This window comes from Drosophila ficusphila, unplaced genomic scaffold (assembly GCF_018152265.1).
Source record: "Drosophila ficusphila isolate 14025-0441.05 unplaced genomic scaffold, ASM1815226v1 contig_106, whole genome shotgun sequence".
In the NCBI taxonomy this organism is placed as follows: Eukaryota; Metazoa; Arthropoda; class Insecta; order Diptera; family Drosophilidae; genus Drosophila; species Drosophila ficusphila.
Genome location: NW_025063993.1, coordinates 6,944,194 through 6,967,632, shown reverse-complemented (window position 1 = coordinate 6,967,632; position 23,439 = coordinate 6,944,194). Strand labels below are relative to the sequence as shown.

At 45.9% G+C, this 23,439-nt stretch overlaps 2 protein-coding genes across 5 annotated transcripts; both read left to right on the top strand.

The window, feature by feature from the left end:
* Nucleotides 1-228: 228 nt before the first annotated feature.
* On the top strand, nucleotides 229-2,520 carry LOC108089066 (zinc finger CCCH domain-containing protein 3). The gene is made up of 4 exons (XM_017187175.1): nucleotides 229-1,016; nucleotides 1,133-1,654; nucleotides 1,752-1,947; nucleotides 2,006-2,520. The coding sequence occupies exons 1-4, from the start codon at nucleotides 349-351 to the stop codon at nucleotides 2,381-2,383; spliced, it is 1,764 nt and encodes a 587-aa protein (XP_017042664.1). The 5' UTR covers nucleotides 229-348; the 3' UTR covers nucleotides 2,384-2,520.
* A 345-nt stretch (nucleotides 2,521-2,865) lies between these two features.
* On the top strand, nucleotides 2,866-22,679 carry LOC108088991 (tetratricopeptide repeat protein 28). Of its 4 annotated transcripts, none has more exons than XM_017187034.2 (8): nucleotides 2,866-2,964; nucleotides 3,811-3,897; nucleotides 8,340-8,522; nucleotides 14,212-16,281; nucleotides 16,607-17,774; nucleotides 18,200-19,862; nucleotides 19,925-20,694; nucleotides 20,767-22,679. In XM_017187034.2, the coding sequence occupies exons 3-8, from the start codon at nucleotides 8,388-8,390 to the stop codon at nucleotides 22,494-22,496; spliced, it is 7,536 nt and encodes a 2,511-aa protein (XP_017042523.1). In that variant the 5' UTR covers nucleotides 2,866-2,964; nucleotides 3,811-3,897; nucleotides 8,340-8,387; the 3' UTR covers nucleotides 22,497-22,679. The 4 variants fall into 4 exon arrangements, with proteins under 4 accessions (XP_017042523.1, XP_017042527.1, XP_017042525.1 ...); XM_017187036.2 differs by having other exon boundaries at nucleotides 2,961-2,982; XM_017187035.2 differs by lacking the exon at nucleotides 2,866-2,964 and adding an exon at nucleotides 3,305-3,424.
* The last annotated feature ends 760 nt before the right edge of the window (nucleotides 22,680-23,439 follow it).

Below are 23,439 nucleotides of genomic sequence, written 5' to 3'. Positions count from 1 at the left end.
ATTCACAAAAAACGTTTTTTAATGTGACCACGTTTTTAACACAACTTTTTAAAAATAATCATTTCCGTTTTATCTGTTAATACCCAATTCTGAGACTTTATCTGAATTGCTTGATCAACGCATTTCAATGTTTTTAATAACCAAGCTAATAAAAGGAGTAAAAATAACTTTTCGTTTCTGAAAACTAGTGTTGCAAAATGTCACACGATAGTATCGATTTCAGTTCCACCTCCACAAACACACGTAACAAAAAACTCATTACAAAGAAGCACACGAAATCATTGTTAGTCTCTAAAAAACGAAAAAGGGGCTTATTCATCCAATAGGTTTGCCAAAAGAAATATCGAAATGTTGCCCCATGTGAGCGCCAACGAGGGTCAACCGTCTGTTACGAGAAAAGTGTACATCAATCCCAACTTCCAACTGCAAGGTCAAACTGCGCATCAGCTGCCCTTCCATGCGTTCCAGGCGCCCTTTCAATCACATTTCCAGGCGCCACCGCAGCCCCAGCCCGCCATCCATATCAATCCGCACTTTCTACAGCGCCAGAGGGCCATGTACGAGCAGTTGCAGCGGGAACAGCAGGAACAGCTTTTCGTGCAGCAACAGGTTTCCGCCTCCTGTTACCAACATGCACAGGCGGGGATTCATTCACTAGCCACACCACCTCCGCCTCCAGCCAAGATCATCAGCAAGGCGAGCACTTGTCTGGTAAGAAAGGCTCATGTAAGGACAAGTGCTCCTCCGCCTGCGCCCACAGTTTCCACCGTCATACAACCACCTTTGGTAAGCATTTCCAAACGGAAGATTGTACGCCAAGGAGCTGTAAAGGCCACTTCTGTGGTTACTGGCTCGATTCCAACTGCACCTCCTGCCAAACGCACCAGGTATAAACTAGTGCGCTCCATATCGCTTACGTGTACGCCTCTGGTCAAGAAACGCCGTCCCCTGCGGGAGTTTGTGGGCCAGTACGCTCTGAGACGAACCAATGAAACGGAACCTAGCAGGAAATTGAGGTATGGTTTGGACTATGATTATTTTGTTTAGCCAAAAATTATTGATTATCACACTAAGGGCTCTGTGTTAAAATCCGAATCAATACTGTCTAAAATTAAAACTTATTTTCTCGCAGCTCGAAGCCACAGGTGCTAAAGCAGGGCGTCAACAAATCCCTCAGCATGGTCAGCATACACGGCGTGATGTACAAGAAGATATCAAAGAACAAGATTACCAAATTAGACTCCAGCTCAGCTACCAGGCTTATCAAGCCTTCTCGATCTGGTAGAACGCTTTTCGTTAGCGGCAACAAGTTCGTCCTTGATCCCTCGGGCTGCCGACTAACTAGAGTTCCGCCTTCATCGACAGTTGTGCCTCAGCTGAGTGTGAATCGTAGCATTCTGCGGCGAATCGATATCGGAGGCCTCACCTATGTGGCTTCGCCGAAGACACAGAACGTCTTTATACGCACCACTAACCACGTGTCGCGAGCCCATCTGATCACAGCCAGGCAGAGGAGTCTGACATTGCTAAACAAGTCGCTGGTGAAGACCAATGTGCCTTGTGCCATCTTCCAGAAACTGGGCAAATGTGCTGCCCACAATCGCGGCAAGTGTCGCAAGCTGCACGACAAGCGGCAGGTCGCCATCTGTGCCAGGTTTGTCCAAGGCTAAGGGAAGCGTGTGAAATTTTCAATGACGTTTCCAAAGAAGAGTTCCCAATGCGCTTACCTTCTTAAAATCCTTTCTTTGCAGCTTTTTGCGCGGCGAGTGCACCAAGTCCGACTGTCTGCTTTCACATAATGTCACCTTGGAGAAGATGCCTGTTTGTCGATACTATTTACGCGGTGTTTGCGTTCGAGAGGATTGTCCATACCTGCACAAGAAACTTAGTAGGAAAACTGAGATCTGCATTGACTTCGTTCGCGGCTATTGTCCGCGGGCTGCCGAGGTAAGGGACTCGGGTTATAAGCTCCATTGATAACCTACTAATTCCCCTGCTTTTTAAGTGCAACAAGCGCCACGAGTTCGCCTGTCCGGAGTTGGAGCGCAAGGGCAAGTGTGAATTGTCCAAGTGTGTGTTCTGCAAAAAGCCTTTATCTAAGAGGTCTGTTATAAGTCGCCCTAAGGCTGACAATAAACCTGTCAGAATACCGGAGACCCCAAAAGAGTCCGTCAAGGAGGAGGATTTACCCACAAGCTCACGGTACTTCAGATGCGATCAAGAGCCAGTGGCAACCAAAGTGCCCAATGATGAAAAACAGAAGGAAGACATAATGATGGAGGAGAAAGAACCGGCGGAAACGGAAACCACTGGCCTTCGACGACGACCAAAACTGGGGTCCCTGCCCGCCTTTATTCCTTTAGGAGGCGAAGACGATTTGTAGAGCAATGAGAGACGACTTGGACCCAACGTTTCAGGTACAAATTAATTTGGTTAAGTATATTTGAGCCTATTCTAAGATTTAATTTTAAGAGTTTACGTTCTATATTTAATAAAAAAATAATAAATAAATAAAAACAATTTCCTTGCGTATAAATTTGTATTTTAATGGATTCGATGGAGAAACTCTACTAAAAAAGATACAAATTGTTTTTCAGTGTATAAGGCCATACAGCAACACTGATTTTTGATTTCTCTTAAAAGAAACTCAGTCAACCAAAGACATCAACCATGGTCTTCTTGAAAAAAGCCTTCAAGAGGTGGAAAAATCGTCGATCGATATTTTCATCGATGTTTCTTTAACTTCGGTTTATTGTCTGCTTACCTGTCCAATGTAAAGTTTCTGTTAACCACGTTAAAAAAGCGCCTCTAGCGGACGAAAATGACAAATCGCTGGTTCAGGTTCAGTTTACCTTGCCTCTAACTTCGGTCTACTTGGTTAAGACTGATTTCGAATGCGGCTCGTACAACAACTGAACAAAAAACGCGGACTCCGTTTCGGGCAACACAAAAAAAAAACGACAAGTGAGTGTGTGTAACAGTGTATGTGTGTGTAACGGTTGCAAATTTGTTGTTGGTTTGGCCAAATAAAAAGCGAAAACCGAGTGAAGTTGCGAAAAAATGCGGGCCAAAAAGGCTGGGAGATTTTCGGCAAACGGCCTTTGAACTCGACGAATGGCTTTGACATCTGTTCGCGATCGGGAATTAATAAATCTCCTCTGCCTCTCTTTTTTCGCTCTCTTTCTTCGTTTAAAACCAGGCCAAAAGCATATTCCAAGTGATTTTTCACTTGTGCACTTGTGGCTTTTGTAATTTCCTCCAAAAAACGTTCTCGCTTTGGTGCATTCCTAAGTAAATGCTACTAATAACAAGAGAAAAAAAAAGAAGAAGAAAAAAGGAAGGCAATCCGAAGATTGGCCAAAGAGATGAAAAAAAGTTGCTTGACTTGTTTGACCCGCGTTTGTGTTTCTCTGTTTGTGTGTGTGTGAGTGCGACTCTCTTTCTTCTTCTTCTTCGGATTCTTGTTGTTGGCCAAGTCGTATTCTACATAAATTACTAACCAAAATGACACACAAAAGCCATAAAAATGAATTTTTAATTTATGCAACAACGGCTACTGCATAACTCTTTAAAATTTATATAATACCTTTGCGAAACTGGTGAAAATCAAGCAAATAGCGGTCATGTATGTAAACTAATTAATCAATTTGAGTTTATAAACTAAGCGAAACCTATCATTACTCGTGATTATAAACCCATTACCGATTTAATCGTTAGAAAATCGCCATCAAGTTTGCTCTAATTCCGTATAATCACCTTTTTTATGTGTCACATATACACCGATTAAATTAATTTAAAACAATTCTGCAGCCTGTGATAAAACAAAGCGAGAAACAATAAAAAGGAAGGAAAAAGAGAACAAAGCAAGCGGTTTCCAGTCGCCAGCAACATTCCATGGTGAGCATGAATCCCCATTAATTCCCAACGAAAGTCTTGACCGAAAATGCTTAAACTGAAAATTTATGTGACAATGACATTAAGAATTCCAATCTCCAGCACGAAATAATTATATTAGATTTTATTTTCATTTAATAATTTGCATAATTGGGCCCTCGTTGGTTCGCTGTGGGGTTCCTCGGGACTTTCCTCATCGCGGTGGGTCGTGCAACCGTTGGAATGGTAATCGGGTTAACTGTTCACCTCAGGGCAGGGGTTACATTTTAGTTAGACTTTATTTTAACGACATTAAATTACACCGTAGCACGATCGCCAAAAAAGTTCTTCCAATTTTAGCGTCAATTATCAGGACATTAAAATTTAAGCTTGATCGGTTGTTAAGTTGTATAGATTTTAAACGTTTTAGTAAGTCATAAGAAAGAAGATATAAAAAAAAATTAAGTTTAAAAAAATTTAAGATTCGTTTTGGTTAACCAGCCTATTACCGTTAAATCAGTATGATTACTTTTATTAACAATATTGTTTACTGGGCAATATTTTTGGTGAAAAAATTATTGCATATGATTTCATTGTAGAAAATTCCATTAAATACAAAAGACTCAGGACACGAACTTGCGGTGGGTGGGTGACTTGGCTTTGAACAGAACAGTACCATAATATGAATAACGGTACCGCGCAGCCGGCGAGGAAGAGGAAGAGCCGGGCACTTTCTAGTCGAAGCCCCTGAGCTTTAGTCTAATGATGTCAATTACATCGTGCCACTCGCATTGCGGGCAACAAATGCATGCCGTGCTTATAAGGCAGCAACAATGTGGCCTGCCACAGAAACAACTGCAAACTGCAAACAGCAGCAGCAACAGCAACAGCAACTGCAACTGCAAATGCAACAAGTGACTGCGACTGTGGCTTCATTAAAATGGCTTTTCGTTTGGCCTGCCTGCATCTTTCTTCTTTCGCTCGCCTTGTTTCCTTTTTCTATTCAATGCTGTTTTCATGTTGTGCCAACTGGAAAATATGTACCTCCACTCGAATGTTTCTTTGCCAGCCAACAATTTTAATGAGTTTTTAAGAAATTGTACAAGATGCCAGTTACGGCTGCGAGGTCCAAGAAATAAAAAACACAAACACCTTTTAGCCGCAGCACAACTCATGTGGTGTGATTAATTTGGCTGCCGATTTGTACGTTAACAAGTGTCTAATGTGTGGAAAAAGACGCGGCCATTTAAGGGGGAAAGTGACAGCGATGAAAACCCTGGGAAAGTAAAGTGGGTACTGCTCTAAGCAGAAGGAGGGCATACGAGTGTATTTCGTACTTTTGTTTTAACTTTTTATCCTTAATTAAAACAATATACAGTCAAAAGGCATTTCTGGGCCAGCGCTAGACAAAAAGTTTTCTTTAAAATGACAAATTTAATCAGAAATATTTTTTAAAGTAATTTACATATGTATTCGACAATTATCAAGATGCCTTGATCTCAAAACTAACCGGTATTAATAAATTTAGCAAGTTGAAAAAACCCACGTAGAACTAGAAAAAAAATGTATTTATATAGATCCAGAAACCACTATAAATAAACATTAAAATAAGAATAATGATTGACTTTTTAATGGTTTTATATTTTATTGATTAACATTGCTTATTATAGGTCGTTTTCTTGCTAAGCTTATAATTTAGTGCATACATTTATCCCACCAACTGCACTTAAGCTCAAAAAATGTAATAAACATAATAATTTATGACTCAATTTTTGTACTGAGAAGGCTCCAAACATATTTTTCGGTCATTTGCGCAGGAGAAAAGCCTCAAAAAATGTGAACCGAAATCGGTGCTGTCACGCCCACGTTTCATGCTCGGGGGCTTAATGGGACCCAGTTGGGGGGAAAGGGGAAAGGACCGAGGCCTCTTTACGCCCAATTTGTCACACATTTCAACAGGTTACGAGATGGACGAACCGGGGTGGGGATTTTGAGTTGGAGGTTTATCAAAAGCTGAGCGAAGAAGACGTTGACGATGACGACGAACGAGATGTGGCAGGAGGAGCAGACCAGAACAGAACAGACGGACCCTTAACGCGGATCACGAGTATATGGGTCTTGGGTTTGGGTAGGCGTTCTGCTCTGGAGTGTGGAGTGTGCAGTGTGGAATTTTCGGGCATACCTGGCGGGCCTCATGAAGCGTGAGGAATTTCCCCGCATCCCGCATCCCACCTCTCCCTCTTCCCGATCGATTTCGCTGGTGCTGTTCCTTGTTGTCCTTTCTAAGTGAAAAATTATGCAAAAATGTTTCACTTTAATAGCGGAAATCATTTATAGAAGTTGTAATAAAGTCCCAGCGTGCTCGCTGCCTTTTCTGAACCATCGGTGGTCATGTTTTTTTTTCTGTTTTTCGGAGGAGTCCTCCATGTTGTTGTTGCCATGTTGCCAGGGGCTGGGTTTTGTGCTCGTTAAACGACCGCCAACGTAGCCAAATGTAAGTTTGTTGCAACACTTTGTTACGGTGACAGTGGCGCGGACCGAAAGTGGAGGGGGGCAGAGGGGCAGTGGCCCCTCGAAAGGAGCCTAAGTTAAGGGGACTTTAGTCAACGCTAATGACCTGACAAAAGCAATCCAATGCGATTCTCGGTGGTGTGGCATTTGTTGACTTTTAGGCGCAAATAAACTGTGAGAGTTCATTAGCTACAAAAAGAGACAAGCAACTATTCACCATTCCTTATTTGGGGCATTAAAAATGTGTTTCCTTAATGGCAAAAAGTATGTGAATAGTAAAAAACGCAAAAAAGGTGTAAGGCCAAATAACAAGGAGACAGGTTGTTTTCAAAGCATGTTTGATAATTGATAGGCATTATTTATGTGAATTATATTTGTAAGAAACTGATAAAAAAAAAAAAAAACAAAGAAATTAGGGCACAAAGTTTGGATTTTTAAACAAAAAATTTCGGAAAACGAAAAAAGTTTTAGTCATGTTAAAAAACATTAATTACCTACATATAGTGAACAAAAAAATGTATGTATATGTCTCAATTTCTGCACTACTCATAGAAAATACAAAAGACTTAGGACACGAACTAGTAGATTGGCAAGCAAAAATTTTTTAACAAAAAGCTCAATCAAAAGCAAATAATTCGCCCATCCCGAACACCGGGCATAATAATACAGCTCGAAAACAAAAAACAGAAACAGTTGCCATAAAAACTGCGACCGAGTACAATTATAAAACCATTAAGGCATCTAAATTAGCTCATTTGCTATGAAACCGGGCATCATAATCGTTAAAAGCCAGCAAAAACTCGCAGTCGCAGAGGCGAATGATAATTGTGCAAAAAAAAAAAAACAAAAACACAAAAAAAATTACAAACACAAGCAAACCAATAAAAGCAATAAAAGCGAACTGTTAAAAGTGCCGCCACACAGACGCTGACCAATTGATAAGCGCTTTATGACAGCGATCTGAATGCATTACGGTTTATGGTTTTTCATGCCTATTTGCTGGCCGTTTTCTTGGGGATATTATAAAATTGAGAGCACAGCAGCGATCATAAAAATATAGCAGTGCAAAGCACAATTGCGCACTGGTCAGTATTGTACACTCAATAAAATTTGACTCGGGAAATTCCAAGCCGGCGACTTGACTCATTAAAATGCCAAGGCAGTTGCAAAGAAAATCAATTCAAAATCAATTCAGAGTGGGGAACGCACTTTTCCAGGGATCCACGGTGACTGCGGTTTTCCTCGGCCTGTCACTCAAATCTCTCTCTAACATTTCAATTAAGATCGCGTTCTATGGCTTCGGGCCAACAATGGAGGCCCCATTAAAAGTCACGCACAATTGCCGCTCGAGAATGGATTAAATCGCAACTCAGGGCCTGCGAATTTCCGCTTGTGAAAAGCGTTTTAATTGATTTCGCTGGCCTTTAATTACGGCCTCTTGTTTGCTCTGGCAACTTTCTCTAGAAGGCGAGCCAATTAAATGATAACAAATTCGAAGGGAAGAGGCGGTTTCCAATTCCGATGGCGATGATAGGCAGGCGCCGCTGGCAAGTGAATGGCGCAATCAGAATCTCGCAACCCAAAGCCGACACCAAAGGCAGAACTCGAACCCAGAGCAAGCCAAAACCCAACCCAAAGTGGAAACAGAATTCTCACCGAAGCTGAGGCCACTGTGCGCGAAATCTTGTCTTCTAAAAGGGGGACATGGGGATTGGGGAATGGGGATGGCACAAATTTATGGCCACATTCAATTGTCAAGTTTATGTGACTGCGACTGAGGATCGGCCAATATTTGCATAAGAGGCGTCCCTTCGTTCCCTAGAATTCACTGGCATTTGAAAGACTCATTGTCAGCGGGCTCTGGTTTTTCTCTTCTGTTCTGTTTTTTTTTTTTTTTTTGTTTGCCTTCAATACCGCTCTATAAATAAACACTGTATTCTTCCTTTGTTTTGCAGAAAATCAGAGATCAGAGGGCGCCCTAATGACTTTGCACTGGCACACAAATGACGAATTATGAGAACCTTATAAATTTGCCATTAAACCTAAACTTTAATGCAAATAATAATGAGAACAATGCCAAAATTGCCATCGCTGGCGAGCAGTTTCTGAATAAGATGTCGCAGCGGGATTTCTCCGAGGTAAGTTGAGAGGCGAAAGGAAATCGAATTATTGTTCAATTATGGTTTTTGGAAGCTGCCGCACAGCATCTACAATTCCTCCCCTTTCCATCCCCCCCCTCACTAAAAAATGAGAAAAAGAAAAACATGTTTGCAGGCCATGTATTTCCAGTTTGCAGTTCAAACACCATGACAATTATTTATGGCCTTCAAATACATAAAACTTAATCAGGCATTACGCTCTCCAAAAAATCCAACAAAGAGATGAGCCAGAGACATACACAAAAGTAAAGTGAAAAAAAAATAATCAGAGCCCGACTACAGACTACAGGAAAAAAACAATCAGGGGCAATAATCAAAATGATGGCAAAATGATTTCAATGTTGATTAACTCAGCGGCGAGACTACAAAAGGGCTTAGCTACACGGGCCAAATTAAACAAAAGCCCAGTCGAGCAGGCAGATAAAAATGCCAAAACGCAAAACCTCATGGATTGCAGATTGCGGACTGCGGACTGCGACTAAAACTGACCCTGACTCTTTGCCCAGGCCCTTTCATCATATTCCGCGCTGTCATGTCATGGACAAGAACAAAACCGAAAAAACCGAAGAAACAACACACATCCAGGGGAAAGCAACAACTTGAGGAGCAGACGACAACGTCAACGATGCTGGATATAAGTTTCAGGGCCTGTCTCCTCGAAGGGACCAGTCCAGAATTCGGAATCCGAGATCATCAGGGAGTCCCAGCCGAACATCCAGACCCCTGCGGCCTGTCTCGCCATCCAACCGACTAACTGACTGACTGACTGACTGTCTGCCTTTCGAGTGTCCCTTTTGGCAGCTAGACGGACGATAGGAAGTGACCATTCCCATTCCCATTCCCAGTCCCAAACCCGAACCCAGGCCACCATTCTTTTCCAGATTCTGCAATCAGAGAAGCGTGGCCAGGAATTTCGGCTTGGTGGCAGCTAAATGCTTGCAAAAATTTCACACTAATGTCGAATTCTATTAAAGCCTAAACATACAAAACTTTAAAGGTTACTCTGAATGCGGATTATGATAAGATTAGCAGACAAGAGGTCTTAGATCAGTTTTAATATTGTTATAAAAAGATTTTGATATTATCTTAAAGTTTGTGTATCAAAAATAAATTGTGAATTAGTGACAATTCTTATTAGGGTTAAATAAAATCAATAAAATCAATTTGAAAATCCTTTTAATATTCGTTAAAATGTTCTTCAAGTAAGACAGATAATTGCAAAGAAATAATTGCAATTTCTACTTCACCTAAGAACCCATCTTAAATCATCTTTTGCTAACCTAAAGCTTTCTAAAAGATTAATTAATTATTTTATAGTGCAGCTTAAAAGCGCAAACCCTAATAACGAAAATGACCATAAATTGCGCACAAAAGGCGGTGCCTAATAAAACTTCGAGTCGAATGTCTGAAGTTAATTTCTTAGAGGCTGACTTCCTGCCTACGCTGCAATGGGATAATCAGGGATTATCCGCGCAGCGTGTGCGATTTTCAGGGGAAAGCGAGGACCTCGGCCCGCAGCTAATTATTTTATTACGCGTTAAATTGCAACAAAATTCTCGGGGCTGAGCGCAAAACATGCCAATGTGCGCCACAAGCAATCGTGAAATTGTTCGCATTCCAATGCGGCGGACTTTATCGATGCTCCGTACAGCCTCTGAGGCTAAGACCCATACCCATACCCATACCCATATATATGCATACATATATGTGTGTAGAGCCAACTTGGCTAACACACACACTAGTCCGTTTGGTTCCAGGCAGCCGCCCGAGTGCATCTATGGGTGCCACTTTTTTTTTTTGTTCGTCTCACTCCGCGCTTTTCGTATTTTTTGTGCTGCTCTCGCTGCTGCTGGGCGGACAGCCATGAAACGGCGACCAGTTCTCGAATCGCAGGTTTTTCTCTGGCATTCCTGAATTCCACCGCCGACTTCCTTTCTCTACCCGCTTTTTCTCCCTTTCTCGTTGCATAAAATTCTTGTCCGTCTTCGACTATTTTCTAAAATGCTGCTGCTGTTGCTTTGCCGATGTTGCTGTTGGACTGGCGATGTTGCTGCTGCCTGTTCTGTTGCTGTTGCAGTTGCTGTTGGATTGCTGCTGCTGCCAATTTAGCTGGAATTGCCGAAGCGAGATAGCTAGCGTATCACTTTACATGACTTCTCTATGTGCCATTTGGGCGCCAATTCCTAAATTGACATACAGCACGGCGGAACAAAAACGGAGCGAAAGGGCAGTGAATGCTGAAAAGAGATCCACTGAGATTCTTTCCTTATAAAAATAATAGAGAGAAAGGCAGTTAATTAGGAGATACAAATAAAGAAAACAAACTGAAGGCAGTAATCTTCCTTCCAATCCAGAGGTTACTCACTAAAGAAAAAATATTTCTATTATCTAAAATATGGTAAGTGTTAATAAAAGTAGTGGCAAACTGCTTTTAAAATTAAATATATTCGATCAACACTTTTATCTGCCTTTTAAATATATTTCTTTTTTAATTCTTTTGAGTTATGGGTTTGCACTAAATTGTTGTTTTAAAACTTTGGCTTCTGATGGTTCATTTAATCACTAATAAATATAAGGCATTAATTTTAGAGAAGATTAAGTAGGAGCTGCACGTACTCTCTTCAAAGAAATGCCTGCCATCTGTCATCGCTGAATCACGTTATTCCCATTCAACGTTCCCACATTTTGAGCTTATCCTAAGCCATCGACATTCCGTTTCAAGTTCCCCTTAACTCTGTCGGTCGGCCTGGTATTATTATTATTTTAGTCAGAGTGATAACATCTGCTAATGCCATTCCTTCTGGATACTCGGAACGGCGCTCCCTTCCGCCGGAGATCTTCGCTGGCCGTTTCGAGGGCATGTTCCTCTGTGCGTGTTTATTTGACTTTGACCATTGGCAGCAGCCCCGCAATCTTGTCTGCGAAATCTACTCGGCTAGTACCGCCAACGCTCCGCAAAGAAGAGTTTTAGAGCTTTTTCATACCCTCACAAAGGGTACTTTAATTAGGATTAAAACCCTGGTACAAATACAAGAAAATATATTTTATTTCCTATAAAAAAGCCAGAGTCAAGTCGATTCACATCAAATAACTTTTGTGATAGTTGTAGTAAACATTGCATACTTGAAGTTTAAAATAAAAATATTTTCTTTTAAGTTTGAGCAAAGACTATAGAATATCAAGATGTTGCATGACCTCAAAAAAATCGTTCTATGGTGGGTCTTGATATGGAGACCCACATGACTTTGCACTTTTAAAGGCAGCTAAAACCATATACTCAATTAGTTCGCCGCACTTCATGAAGCCCGGTGGTGTTGTGGTAGATGCTATGCCTCGTGTACATGAAGGCCCGGGTTCGTATCCTCGCCAAGCCCAGCCATATCATAAATTGTTTTTTTTTCTTTTTTGTGTAAATTAATTAATTATTTTATTTTTACATTTTTTTTTTTTTCAATTTTTATGTTTTTATAATTTTTTTGCGTTCATGCAAGTGGTGAACAGCCTGATACAATTATACAAGGTAGTCCACTCGGCAAATTCCATAGTCCCCTAATTTAACTTTGTCAAGTAAGTGTGAGTGAAACGGCATACATTGTGCTTCAGTTTGACAAGCAGGCACGCACTGAAAATAAGGGACCAAAACCGAACGACTTCGGCAAGCCGAGTGAACTACGTTGTATAATTGTATCATGGTGAGCAGCAAAATACCCTAACACGCGTATGTACACGCGCATGTGTGAAAATTTAACGACACAATTATCTGAATAAGGAACATTATTAATATTGCACCTATGAATTCTTTAATTTAATTATTATAAACGAAAAATTATGATTTAAATTAAAATTAAAGAAAATAAAATAATAATGCTTTACAAGTGTGATATACCCTTCTACTATTGTAAAGTGTATAAAGCCCGATAAACTGAAAATTGTCAGCTGTGAACAAATTCCCAATTTGGGAACACGACGAATATTAAAAACGAAGACGAAAGCCGAAAGCAGCAGTTCGTCGTGTTTCTATTTTTAGATTTTCCCTTTTTACCCCGACCGACCGCATCATGAAGCTCGAAACAGAAACGAAAAATTTTTTGTATGGGATGCAACATCTTGATATTCTATAGTCTTTGGTTTGAGCAATGCTTTTATTCTATAAAACTTTGATAAATTGATTAAGAGTATTCAGAGATTCGATCCCCATAAGTCTTTTCAACTTCTTGCTTTTACTTACTTTTTTTGTTTGGTTTTTCGGTAACGCCTCCTTCATTTGGGGCTTATCGCTGGGGCCAAGACCGTTGCAGGCTTTTATAAGCAGCTCGAAGCGAAAATTGCGTCCTGCATCTGTCAGATACTTTGTTGCCGTCTGATTTATTCGGAGCTGGCCGCGGTCGGGCCAGAAGGCCAATCTAAGCACGTTATCCGCCACTCACGCCCCGCCAGCGAAGTCTGCATCCGAGTGGATCAGCACTTGCCTTTCCGCGTTTCCCATCACCAAGGACTGGGACTCCGAGACTCGGTCGCCGCCTCGGCGTTGGCCTAATGCATTTGCATACTCATTGCATTTAATTGCTTCAAAAAATATGTAAAAATTTCCACGTCGTTGTCACGGTCTCGTCTCGTCTCGGCGCTGCGGCCGTGACCATGGCCTATGCCCAAAAAAAGGAGGCCTCGAATTCAGCTAGTAGTGTTGCGGCTACTGATTCACCAGCAGTCGTGGCTCAGTTCAGTTCTTGGGCCACGAATTCGTGGAATTGCTTCCGCATTTGATGGCCAGCGAACAGGATCGGGAGCTGTGAATTGCGAACTGCAAACTGCGAACTGAGAGCCGCGAGCTGTGAGCTGTGAGGAGCTGTAAGCCAAGAACAACAGTTGGCCGGAAAACGTGACTCGGTGGCCGCATACCTGAGTTCCGAGGGCAGGCGTCTTGGCCGCCAAGCTGGTGCGTCGGCATTTAACATAATTACAACCCAGTGACGACTGCACAGTGGGCGACCCAGCGGGAGTTTATCTGGAAAGTGCCCTAGGGGATAAGCCAAAAAAAGGAGTACACATTTGGGAGACAAGGCATGCAAAGTACAGGGGATTCAAATATGTCAGTTAAATCCAGAAAATATTGTTACAATCCAAGGGGTATTCAGCATAAAATTTAAACTTTTAGATTCATTGTGTCAAAAAAAAATAACTAAGCAATACATTGTTTAATTTTTTATTGGTAACAAACAAGAGTTTTATATTCTTTTTGGTCAAGTTTGAGTTTCTTGGAATAAGCTCAACTTTATCCCACTGTTCTTCCCAATAACAGCGGCAGATGTGCAATCAGCCAGGCTCTTCCCTCAATTCTGCAAATCTCCTTCTGTCTTTCGGTTGTCCTCCTCATTCTCCGCTTCTGTACAGTTGTGTTTATTGCTCTACTTAGGCCATCGCTTTGGGGAATGCTGCTCATCCCAGTAATTTGGCCCTAATCACTGCTAACTCTGATCGGCTGCACAGCTAGAAAATATCAAATATTAATATCATATGATCATATCATATGATCGCGTTATCATTACAATAACAATAGAATTCAAGATTTAAACATTCAATTTGGGTACTCTTATGTTGAAAATATTCTGTATTATTATTCCGTATCTTTCCATTCTAATCCCTTTTGAATTGCTTCTTTCACCCGTAGAACGAGCCGGAATGCACGCCGGAGTTGCCCGCCGCGAATCGCGCGCTCTTCCTGGAGAAGGTGCGCCAATCGAACGCCGCCTGTCAGAGTGGAGATTTTGCCACAGCAGTGTTGCTCTACACGGATGCCCTGCAGCTGGATCCGGGTAACCACATCCTGTACAGCAATCGCTCGGCGGCGCTGTTGAAGCAAGGACAATTCGCAGCCGCCCTGCAGGATGCAACGCAAGCGCGGGACTTGTGCCCCAAATGGCCGAAGGCGTACTTTCGCCAGGGAGTGGCACTCCAGTGTCTGGGTCGTTATGGCGAAGCCCTGGCATCCTTTGCCTCTGGATTGGCCCAAGAGCCAACCAACAAGCAGTTGATGGGTGGCCTGGTGGAGGCGTCCCTGAAGAGTCCTTTGCGAACGGCACTGGAACCCACGTTGCAGCAATTGCGCACCATGCAGCTGCAGGAGTCGCCGTTCGTGGTCAGCTCGGTGGTGGGTCAGGAGCTCCTCCAGGCGGCTCAGTATCCCGCAGCGGTGTCCGTTCTGGAAGCAGCTCTAAGGATTGGCAGTTGCTCCCTGAAATTGAGGGGTTCCGTATTCAGCGCCTTGAGTTCCGCTCACTGGGCTTTGAATCAACTGGATCAGGCCATAGGTTACATGCAACAGGATCTGGCGGTGGCCAAGTCCTTGGGAGACACGGCAGGCGAGTGTCGGGCTCATGGAAACCTGGGATCCGCCTACTTTAGTCAAGGAGCCCACAAGGAGGCACTCACAGCACATCGCTACCAACTGGTTTTGGCCATGAAGTGCAAGGATACCCAAGCGGCGGCAGCAGCGCTGACCTCCTTGGGTCACGTGTACACGGCTAGCGGGGATTACCCCAATGCCCTGGCCTCCCACAAACAGTGTGTGCAGCTGTTCAAGCAGCTGGGAGATCGACTGCAGGAGGCGCGGGAGATCGGCAACGTGGGAGCGGTTTACTTGGCGCTGGGAGAGTGTGAAGCCGCCTTGGATTGCCACTCGCAGCACCTGAGATTGGCCAGGAAGCTGCATGACCAGGTGGAGGAGGCCAGGGCGTACTCCAATCTGGGTTCGGCTCATCATCAGCGGCGGCAGTTCACCCAGGCAGCCGCCTGCCACGAGCAGGTGCTCCGGATTGCCCAGGCTCTGGGGGATCGCTCCATGGAGGCGGCCGCCTATGCGGGATTGGGTCATGCGGCTCGCTGTGCCGGCGATGCGAGTGCCTCGAAGAGATTCCACGAACGCCAGCTGGCCATGGCTCTGGCCGCGAGGGACAAGCTGGGCGAGGGCAGGGCGTGCTCCAACCTGGGCATCGTCTACCAAATGCTGGGATCCCACGACGCCGCCTCGAAGCTCCATCAGGCGCATCTGGGCATTGCCCGTTCGCTGGGCGATCGAGCGGGCATGGGCAAGGCGTATGGGAACATGGCCAGGATGGCTCACATGGCTGGGTCCTACGAGGCGGCGGTGAAGTACCACAAACAGGAGCTGGCCATCAACCAGGCGATGAACGATCGCAGTGCCGAGGCGGCCACGCATGGCAATCTGGCGGTGGCCTACCAGGCTCTGGGTGCCCATGATGCCGCCTTGACCCACTACAGAGCTCACTTGGCCACCGCTAGATCCTTGAAGGACACCGCTGGCGAGGCGTGTGCCCTGCTGAACCTGGGAAACTGCCTCAGTGGCAGGCAGGAGTACGAGGAGGCGGTGCCGCACTACGAGAGCTACCTGATGCTCGCCCAGGAACTGGGTGATGTGGCAGCCGAGGGAAAGGCCTGCCATCTCCTTGGCTACGCGCACTTCTGCCTGGGCAACTATCGGGCTGCTGTGAGGTACTACGACCAGGATCTGGCCCTGGCCAAGGATGCCCAGCATCGACCGAACATGGGAAGGGCCTACTGCAATCTGGGCTTGGCTCATCTCGCCTTGGGACACACTGCCGCCGCCTTGGAGTGCCAGCAGTTGTTTCTAGCGGTGGCACATGCCACCAACCAGCTGCCTGCCAAGTTTAGAGCCCTGGGAAATATTGGAGACATCCTCATAAGGACGGGATCTCACGAGGTGAGTTTAAAGGAGTTTTAAAACGTAATTGATCTATACAAATTTTTATATACAATTTTTTTAAAGAAATAAACTGCTTAAGTATTTTTTCTTTAATATTGTAGTTAAAATTTCTTAAAAAACTAAGACTAACTAGGGAAAGTTGCAGTACTAGCTGCTGAGGCCATCGACTGTCTGAAATTATATTATGTGATATAATTATTTACAATTTACCTATAAATTTTTTTTTTTTATTTTTTAAGTAATTTAAGAGCACAGAATCTTTTAGTGAATGAAACTGCTTAAGTAGCACAGAATCTTTACTTAATTTTTAAATCTTTTCCAGGAGGCCATCAAATTATATCAGCGGCAGTTAGCTTTAGCCAGAGCAGCTGGCGACCGATCCATGGAGGCAGCTGCCTGCGGAGCTCTAGGGTTGGCCCATCGACTGATGAGAAGATGGGACAAGGCGTTGGGTCACCACACCCAGGAACTAACGCTGCGCCAGGAGCTGGGCGACCTGTCCGGCGAGTGTCGTGCCCATGGACACTTGGGAGCAGTGCACATGGCCCTCTGCAGTTGGACAAATGCCGTGAAGTGCTATCAGGAGCAACTGGAACGGGCTCAGGAGCAACGGGATGCTGCAGTGGAGGCCCAGGCGCATGGCAACCTGGGAATTGCTCGTCTGAATATGGCCCACTATGAGGCGGCCATCGGGTGCTTGGAGGCGCAGTTGGGAACCCTGGAGAGAGTCTCCCTGCCCTCCACTCAATCGGACCGTGCTCGAGCCCTGGGACACCTTGGCGATTGCTACGCCGCCTTGGGAGATTACGAGGAGGCCATCAAGTGCCATGATCGGCAGCTTCAGCTGGCCTTGGGGTTGGCCAGTCATCGGGATCAGGAGCGCGCCTACCGAGGATTGGGTCAGGCACGCCGGGCGCTGGGACAACTGCCGGCTGCCTTGGTTTGCCTGGAGAAGCGCTTGGTGGTGGCCCATGAACTGCACAGTGCGGAGATCAAGGCACTGGCCTACGGAGATCTGGGTCATGTGCATGCCGCCTTGGGTAACCACACCCAGGCTCTGAACTGCCTGGAACATCAGCGGGAACTGGCACAGGGTCTCCAGGACCGCACCCTCGAATCGGATGCCATGTGCGCCCTGGGTCAAGTGCAACAGCGGATGGGTCAGCACTCGGAGGCCATGGAACTGCATCGGCAGGATCTGCAGATCTGCACGGAACTCGCTGCTCCCGCCTTGCAAGCCCGAACCTTGAGTAATCTGGGATCTGTCCACGAATCCCTGGGTCAGCAGGCAGAAGCCCTCAAGTGCTATGAACGCCAACTGGAGCTGAGTTCGGATCGCTTGGCCAAGGCAATGGCCTGCTTGGCCCTGGGAAGGGTGCACCATCAGCTGGAGCAGCACAGCCAGGCGGTGGACTATCTGCGGCAGGGATTGGCGAGTGCCCAGTCCATGGGAAAGTCAGAGGAGGAGGCCAAGATAAGACATCAATTAGGTGAGTGAAAGATATCAGAAAATGCACATATATTAACCATTTTTTGAGCTCTTATAAAATAATGGTTATTAATTAGTAAAAAGAGCTTTTTATTTAATGGTTATTAAGTAAACAGAATAAACGGTTTAACTATTTACTTGTTAAAGATAAATTTAAAACTTTAACTCAACAAATAATGAAGCAAAAATGTGAATGAAATTATTCTTTTTACATAAGATATAATATATTAACCATTTTAAGCTTCAATAGCTATTAAAAAATAATAGTTTATTAATAGTAAAAAGAGTTCTTTATTTAATGGTTATAAAGTTAACCAAATAAACGGTTTAACTATATACTTGTTAAAGCTATATATAAAACTTAAACTCAACAAAATTATCAAATTAATTCTTCAATATATCTTATTTATTCTGTTTTGTCTTTAGGTCTTGCCCTTCGCTCCTCTGGCGATGCCGAGGGAGCCCACCTCCAACTGGAGACCGCCGCCCAGCTGCTGGAGTCCGTGCGCCACGAGCAGCGAAGTCCGGAGACGCGACTCTCGCTCTATGATCTGCAGACCAGCTGCTACAAGTTGTTGCAAGTGCTACTGGTGGCACTGAATCGAAACGAGGATGCTTTAGTGGCCGCCGAACGGTGCAAGGCTCGTGGAGGAGCCGATGCCGTGAGCGGGGAGAGCTCCAAGGTGCCGTTGGCCAACAGTGAGGGCATCCAGGAGACCGTGAACCGAGGAAGGACGTCCGTTCTCTACTACAGTTTGGCCGGGGAGCAACTATTCGCCTGGTTTCTGCAACCTCAAGCGGGAATCGTGCGTTTCCATGCTGCACGAATCGATGCACACAGCCTGCAGCTTCCCCTGTCCCTCAGCGAGGAGGAGGAGGAGCTGGAGATGCAGAGGGAGCTGGATGTGGAACAGGAACCGGAGCAGGATCAGCAGAACTCCAAGCAAGCCAATGGTTTGCTGGATCGATACGTGAACTTGGTAAGGGACAATCTGGGTGTGAACTCCCAGGTTCTCCTGCACGAAGGAGACGGAAGTGGCTGGCGAGCCAGCACGGAACAGCTGCTGGAGGATCTGCCTGGAGCTGGAGGCGCCGGTGGAGGAGGTTTCCTGCGCATGGTCAACCGGAATCAGCTCCTCAACTCCTCGAATTACTCGTTGAGTTCACTGTTCTCGGTGGGATCGGTTGGTGGCTCCGTGGCGAGCCTTCAGGGTTCCACGCGGTCCGTTGGCAGTCGCAGTTCCCGCAGAGCTCCATCGCTGCCCACCTGGCGAGGTCCCTCCTGCCTGCACACCCTCTACAATTTGCTACTGGCTCCCTTTGATGACCTACTGCCTCCCGGAGGAGCAAACGCAAGTCGACAAGGCAGAAGGGAACTCATCCTGGTGCTGGATAGCGCTCTCTACCTGGTGCCTTTTCCCATTTTGAGGGCAGCTCGCGAGGATGGGGAGTATCTGTCGGAAAGGTGCGCCATCCTCACCGCTCCTTCGTTGCAATCTCTGCGAAGTCGCCCGAGGACCAGAAGAGATCGAGCTCGTCCTCCAAAAGCTCTGGTGGTTGGCGGACCTCGCATTCCATCCTCCCTCGCGGAACGTTGGGGTTGGTCCGGTGCGGAATCACCTGCCGCTCTGCAGGAGGCCGCCATGGTGGCAGACATGCTGCAGGCCACAGCTCTGGCCGGATCCAATGCCACCAAGGAGTCCGTTCTCGCGGAATTGCCCTCCGCCGAGTGCATTCACTTCGCCGCGAATCTCAGCTGGCAATCGGCGGCAGTCGTCCTGAGTCCCGGAGACGTGGTCACCGCCGAGCAGCAGCAGCAGAAGGAGCCGCACGAGCCGCAGATGGCGGACTTCACCCTGGCCACTGGGGAACTGAGGCAGCTGCGCTTAAGTGCCCGCTTGGTGGTGATGAGCTCGTACCACTCGGTGGAACCCATCACCGGCGAAGGAGTGGCCCAACTGGCGGGCGGTTGGCTTCTGGCCGGAGCAGGAGCTGTGCTCATTTCACTGTGGCCCGTCCCGGAAACGGCTGCCAAGATCCTGCTGCGTGCCTTCTACTCCGCCTTGTTGCAAGGTGCCCGAGCAGCTGGGTAAGTTGTAGTAACTTCTTAAGCTTCCCTGGAAATCCTAATGACCTTATTATTTCTTTCAGTGCCTTGGCGGAAGCCATGCAAACTGTGCAGCATACGAAGCACTTTGCCCATCCGGCCAACTGGGCTGGCTTCCTTCTGGTGGGCAGCAATATCAGGCTATCGAACAAGGTGGCACTGGGTCATGCCCTTTGCGAACTCCTCCGCACTCCGGAGCGTTGTCGGGATGCTCTGCGCGTCTGCCTGCATCTGGTGGAGAAGAGTCTGCAGAGGATTCATCGCGGCCAGAAGAATGCCATGTACACCACCCAGCAGAGCATCGAGAACAAGGCAGGTCCCGTTGCCGGCTGGAAGGATCTGCTGATGGCTGTGGGCTTCCGCTTCGAACCGGCAGCCAATGGCATTCCGTCCAGCGTGTTCTTCCCCCAAGCGGATCCCGAGGAGCGATTGTCCCAGTGCTCGGCGAGCCTCCAAGCTCTGCTCGCCCTAACTCCAGCCACGCTCCAAGCTCTGGCCAAGTTGGTCCATGTGAACAGTGCGGAGCATGCGGAAGACATAATTGCCGTGGTGCGGAACATCCTGGATCAGTTTTCCGATTCGAATCAGGGCACCAGCTCGAGCTCCATAAAATCGGATGTGATCGCCGAGTCCTGCTTCATAGAGATGCCGCTGAGTGTAAGACTTTGGCGAGTGGCTGGATGCCATGAGCTACTCGCCTCCGTGGGCTTCGATCTGACGGAGGTGGGTGCAGACCAGGTGATTCTACGCACTGGAAAGCAGGCCAACAGGCGGCAGTGCCAGTTTGTGCTGCAGGCACTCCTTGCTTTGTTTGGTAAATATAATAAAAAAAAAAAAAAAAAAAAAAAAAAAATAGGATGCTAACAATATTTCGTTTCCACTTTAGACACCCGCGAAGCACCCAAAACCCTGGGAATGAATTACAACTCCGACAACAGCAGCAGCTGCGAATCTCTAGCGGAGCCGGAACTGGATGCCCCACCAATGCCGCCGGTGGCCAGCAGCACACCCTCCGTAAACGGCGCTGCGAAGGCTCCTCTGCCGCTGCATCCGCGAAGTGCCTTCATCTCCTATGTGCGACGTCGTGGAGAACCGGATGGTGGACGAACGGAAGCGATTGGGGGAGCGGCAGGAGCGGGAAGTAACTGCTTGGACTCCAGTCTGGCCAACACCACCGACAGCGAGCAATCCCTGTCGGATGGCTATGCCACTCAGCCTGGTTTCGGTCTCTCCAATCCGCGACTCGGTTACGCCAGCATGCGTGCTCCGGTGAGGGTTTCCCGACCAGGAGGCGGTGGCGAAAGCGATGCAGCCTTTACTCCCAGCCCACCGGTGACCGATCCCAGTTTGTCACTGGCTTTGGCCCACCAAACGCGCATCAGGAGCTTGTATTCACAGACCAGTTCTGCAGCTTCCGCTCCTGCGATGTCAACAATTAACAACCGCAGACCCGATAGCTCCAGTTCGGCGAGTAGCACCACGGATTGGGAGGGATCCGGACATGCCACGGTGCTCAGGCGTGCAGTTAACTCAGCTATGCCGCAGCAGGCGCCTCCACTGCCACCGCCACGCCCACCAACCTTTCACAATTTGGGCGTGGGCGCTGGAGGACGCAGCAAACCCAAGATCAAGTTGGGCAGTGCCCAGAGCTCGCTGGCAGCACGGGTAAACAAGGAGCATGCCCTCTTCATGGACAGGTTGAGTGTCAGGACGGAGTTGAATGCACCTGGAGCCTCGAATGCCATGCCCAGTGGATCTACCACACGAAAACCTTTGGCTCTCCCGGAGGAAGAGGAGGTTTCCAATGTGGTCTTCAATCCTTCAAGCTTGTACTTCTCGCAATCAGATGGCGATCTGCTAAACGAGCCAAAGCAGGAGGAATCCCCTCCAGCAAGCAAATCCAGTTCCAAGTGCCTGCAGGACAGCATGATGCGCCACATGAACCGCGAACTGACTCCCAGCATATCGGAGCTGTATCACGAACGGAACGTGGGCCTGGGATTGGCTCCGCCGCTTTCCAAGCTTTTACTGAGTCCAAACTACGAAGAGCAGGAGGTGGTTTCCATGGCCGAGGGCTGTCCACAATCGGGAGCTGGCCTTAAAACTCTGGTGGATGCTGTCAACGAACTGGAGCTGAGTGGCAGCTCATCCGGAGCCACCATGCCCACTGTGGTGGGTGGCGGAGGCAACGAAGGCGAGGGATCTACAGCCACCGTTGTGGAGGCCACCTGTCCAATTTGTGGCGAACCTGCTGATGTGATCTGTCGCTGCAAGGCGGCCACCATTCAGAAGAAGAGCATCCTGAAACCCTGGCTGAGCAACGTACCCGATAGCAGTTTGGTGCAGGCCAGCGAACTGACCACGGCGGACATATTGGAGCGTCGCCTGGAGATTCACACGTCCTCTGCCGGAGCTCCCTACTCCGTTGATCTGTGTCGCAGGGATGAGGGCGATGGAAGATCGGTGGCGGACTCACAGTGCAGCAGCAACTACAAACGAGTCCTGGCCAGCGTCAACGGAGGAGCAGTTAGCCTTGTGGGGATTAGCAATGGAAACGATGCGGAGGCACAGAGCACTCCCTCGGGAGCCACCTGCTCATCTGCCCGCCTCGTCTAGCCTTATTAATTTATTATCCAATGTATTTATTGTTTGGTTCTCAACGAACGTCTTTTATGTATACTTTATCTTCATAACCAAGCCACTGATTAAAAATTATTCAATTACTTTTTAAAGATCATAAGATAATAAATTAAATAGAATACGAATTAGCAAAAATAAACTGTTAAACTGAATCAAAAATAAAATGGTTGTTTTATTTACCCGTTTTTTTTACCCATTCAGATCTCTGTAAAATACCTTAAAAAAAAACTCAATGTCCCAAATTTTGTTTTAAATTTTTCTTTATATAAGTCACGTAATTTATGTTCAATTTGTTGCCTTAAAATTCGGTTCCCATTTCCATACAATCTTGTATACGAAAACATATTTACCGCCGTGTGTGAAAGCAGAGAAGTTATTCTGGGATTTGGTAACTAATGTAACTAATTTTATTTTGTTTTACTTAGTTTTTTACAGGTTTCAATAATTTATCTTTTGTGTATGTTCTTTTTGTTTTATAATTTATTTAGTAATATAGCTGCAATAATATAGCTGCATTTGTTTTTGTTTTTGTATATATATAAATATGTATGGATCTTCACTTTACAGTTCTTAAATGTTAACTACGCAAAATCTGGTTTCATTTTTTGTTTTATGTTTTTTTTTTTTTGTCGTTTGTGTGCCATTGAATATGCTTGCAAGACTCCTACAGTAAACTTTCATAATTAGTATATATAGCTACAATATATTTATATCAATGTGTATATTCAAAATGTGAAATAAAAAACTGCATTTAAAAATATGTTTCCTTTGTTTAGTTTTTTTTGTTTGCCACTCCATCGTTACACCGTTTGCTTTTGTTGGCCTTATGGTTTTAGTTCTTTTAAATATTGTATGTATTCAATGCATTCTTTTTTGCGTATAATAAATTGTATAAATTACTAATATAAATTAAGCACTC

Coding starts and splice junctions, on each gene's coding strand:
- LOC108088991 (XM_017187034.2), top strand. CDS start 8,388: ATGACGAATTATGAGAACCTTATAAATTTGCCATTAAACCTAAACTTT. Junction 16,282..16,606: donor TAAGGACGGGATCTCACGAG/GTGAGTTTAAAG, acceptor AATCTTTTCCAG/GAGGCCATCAAATTATATCA. Junction 19,863..19,924: donor CAAGGTGCCCGAGCAGCTGG/GTAAGTTGTAGT, acceptor TATTTCTTTCAG/TGCCTTGGCGGAAGCCATGC.
- LOC108089066 (XM_017187175.1), top strand. CDS start 349: ATGTTGCCCCATGTGAGCGCCAACGAGGGTCAACCGTCTGTTACGAGA. Junction 1,017..1,132: donor GAACCTAGCAGGAAATTGAG/GTATGGTTTGGA, acceptor ATTTTCTCGCAG/CTCGAAGCCACAGGTGCTAA. Junction 1,655..1,751: donor CAGGTCGCCATCTGTGCCAG/GTTTGTCCAAGG, acceptor CTTTCTTTGCAG/CTTTTTGCGCGGCGAGTGCA.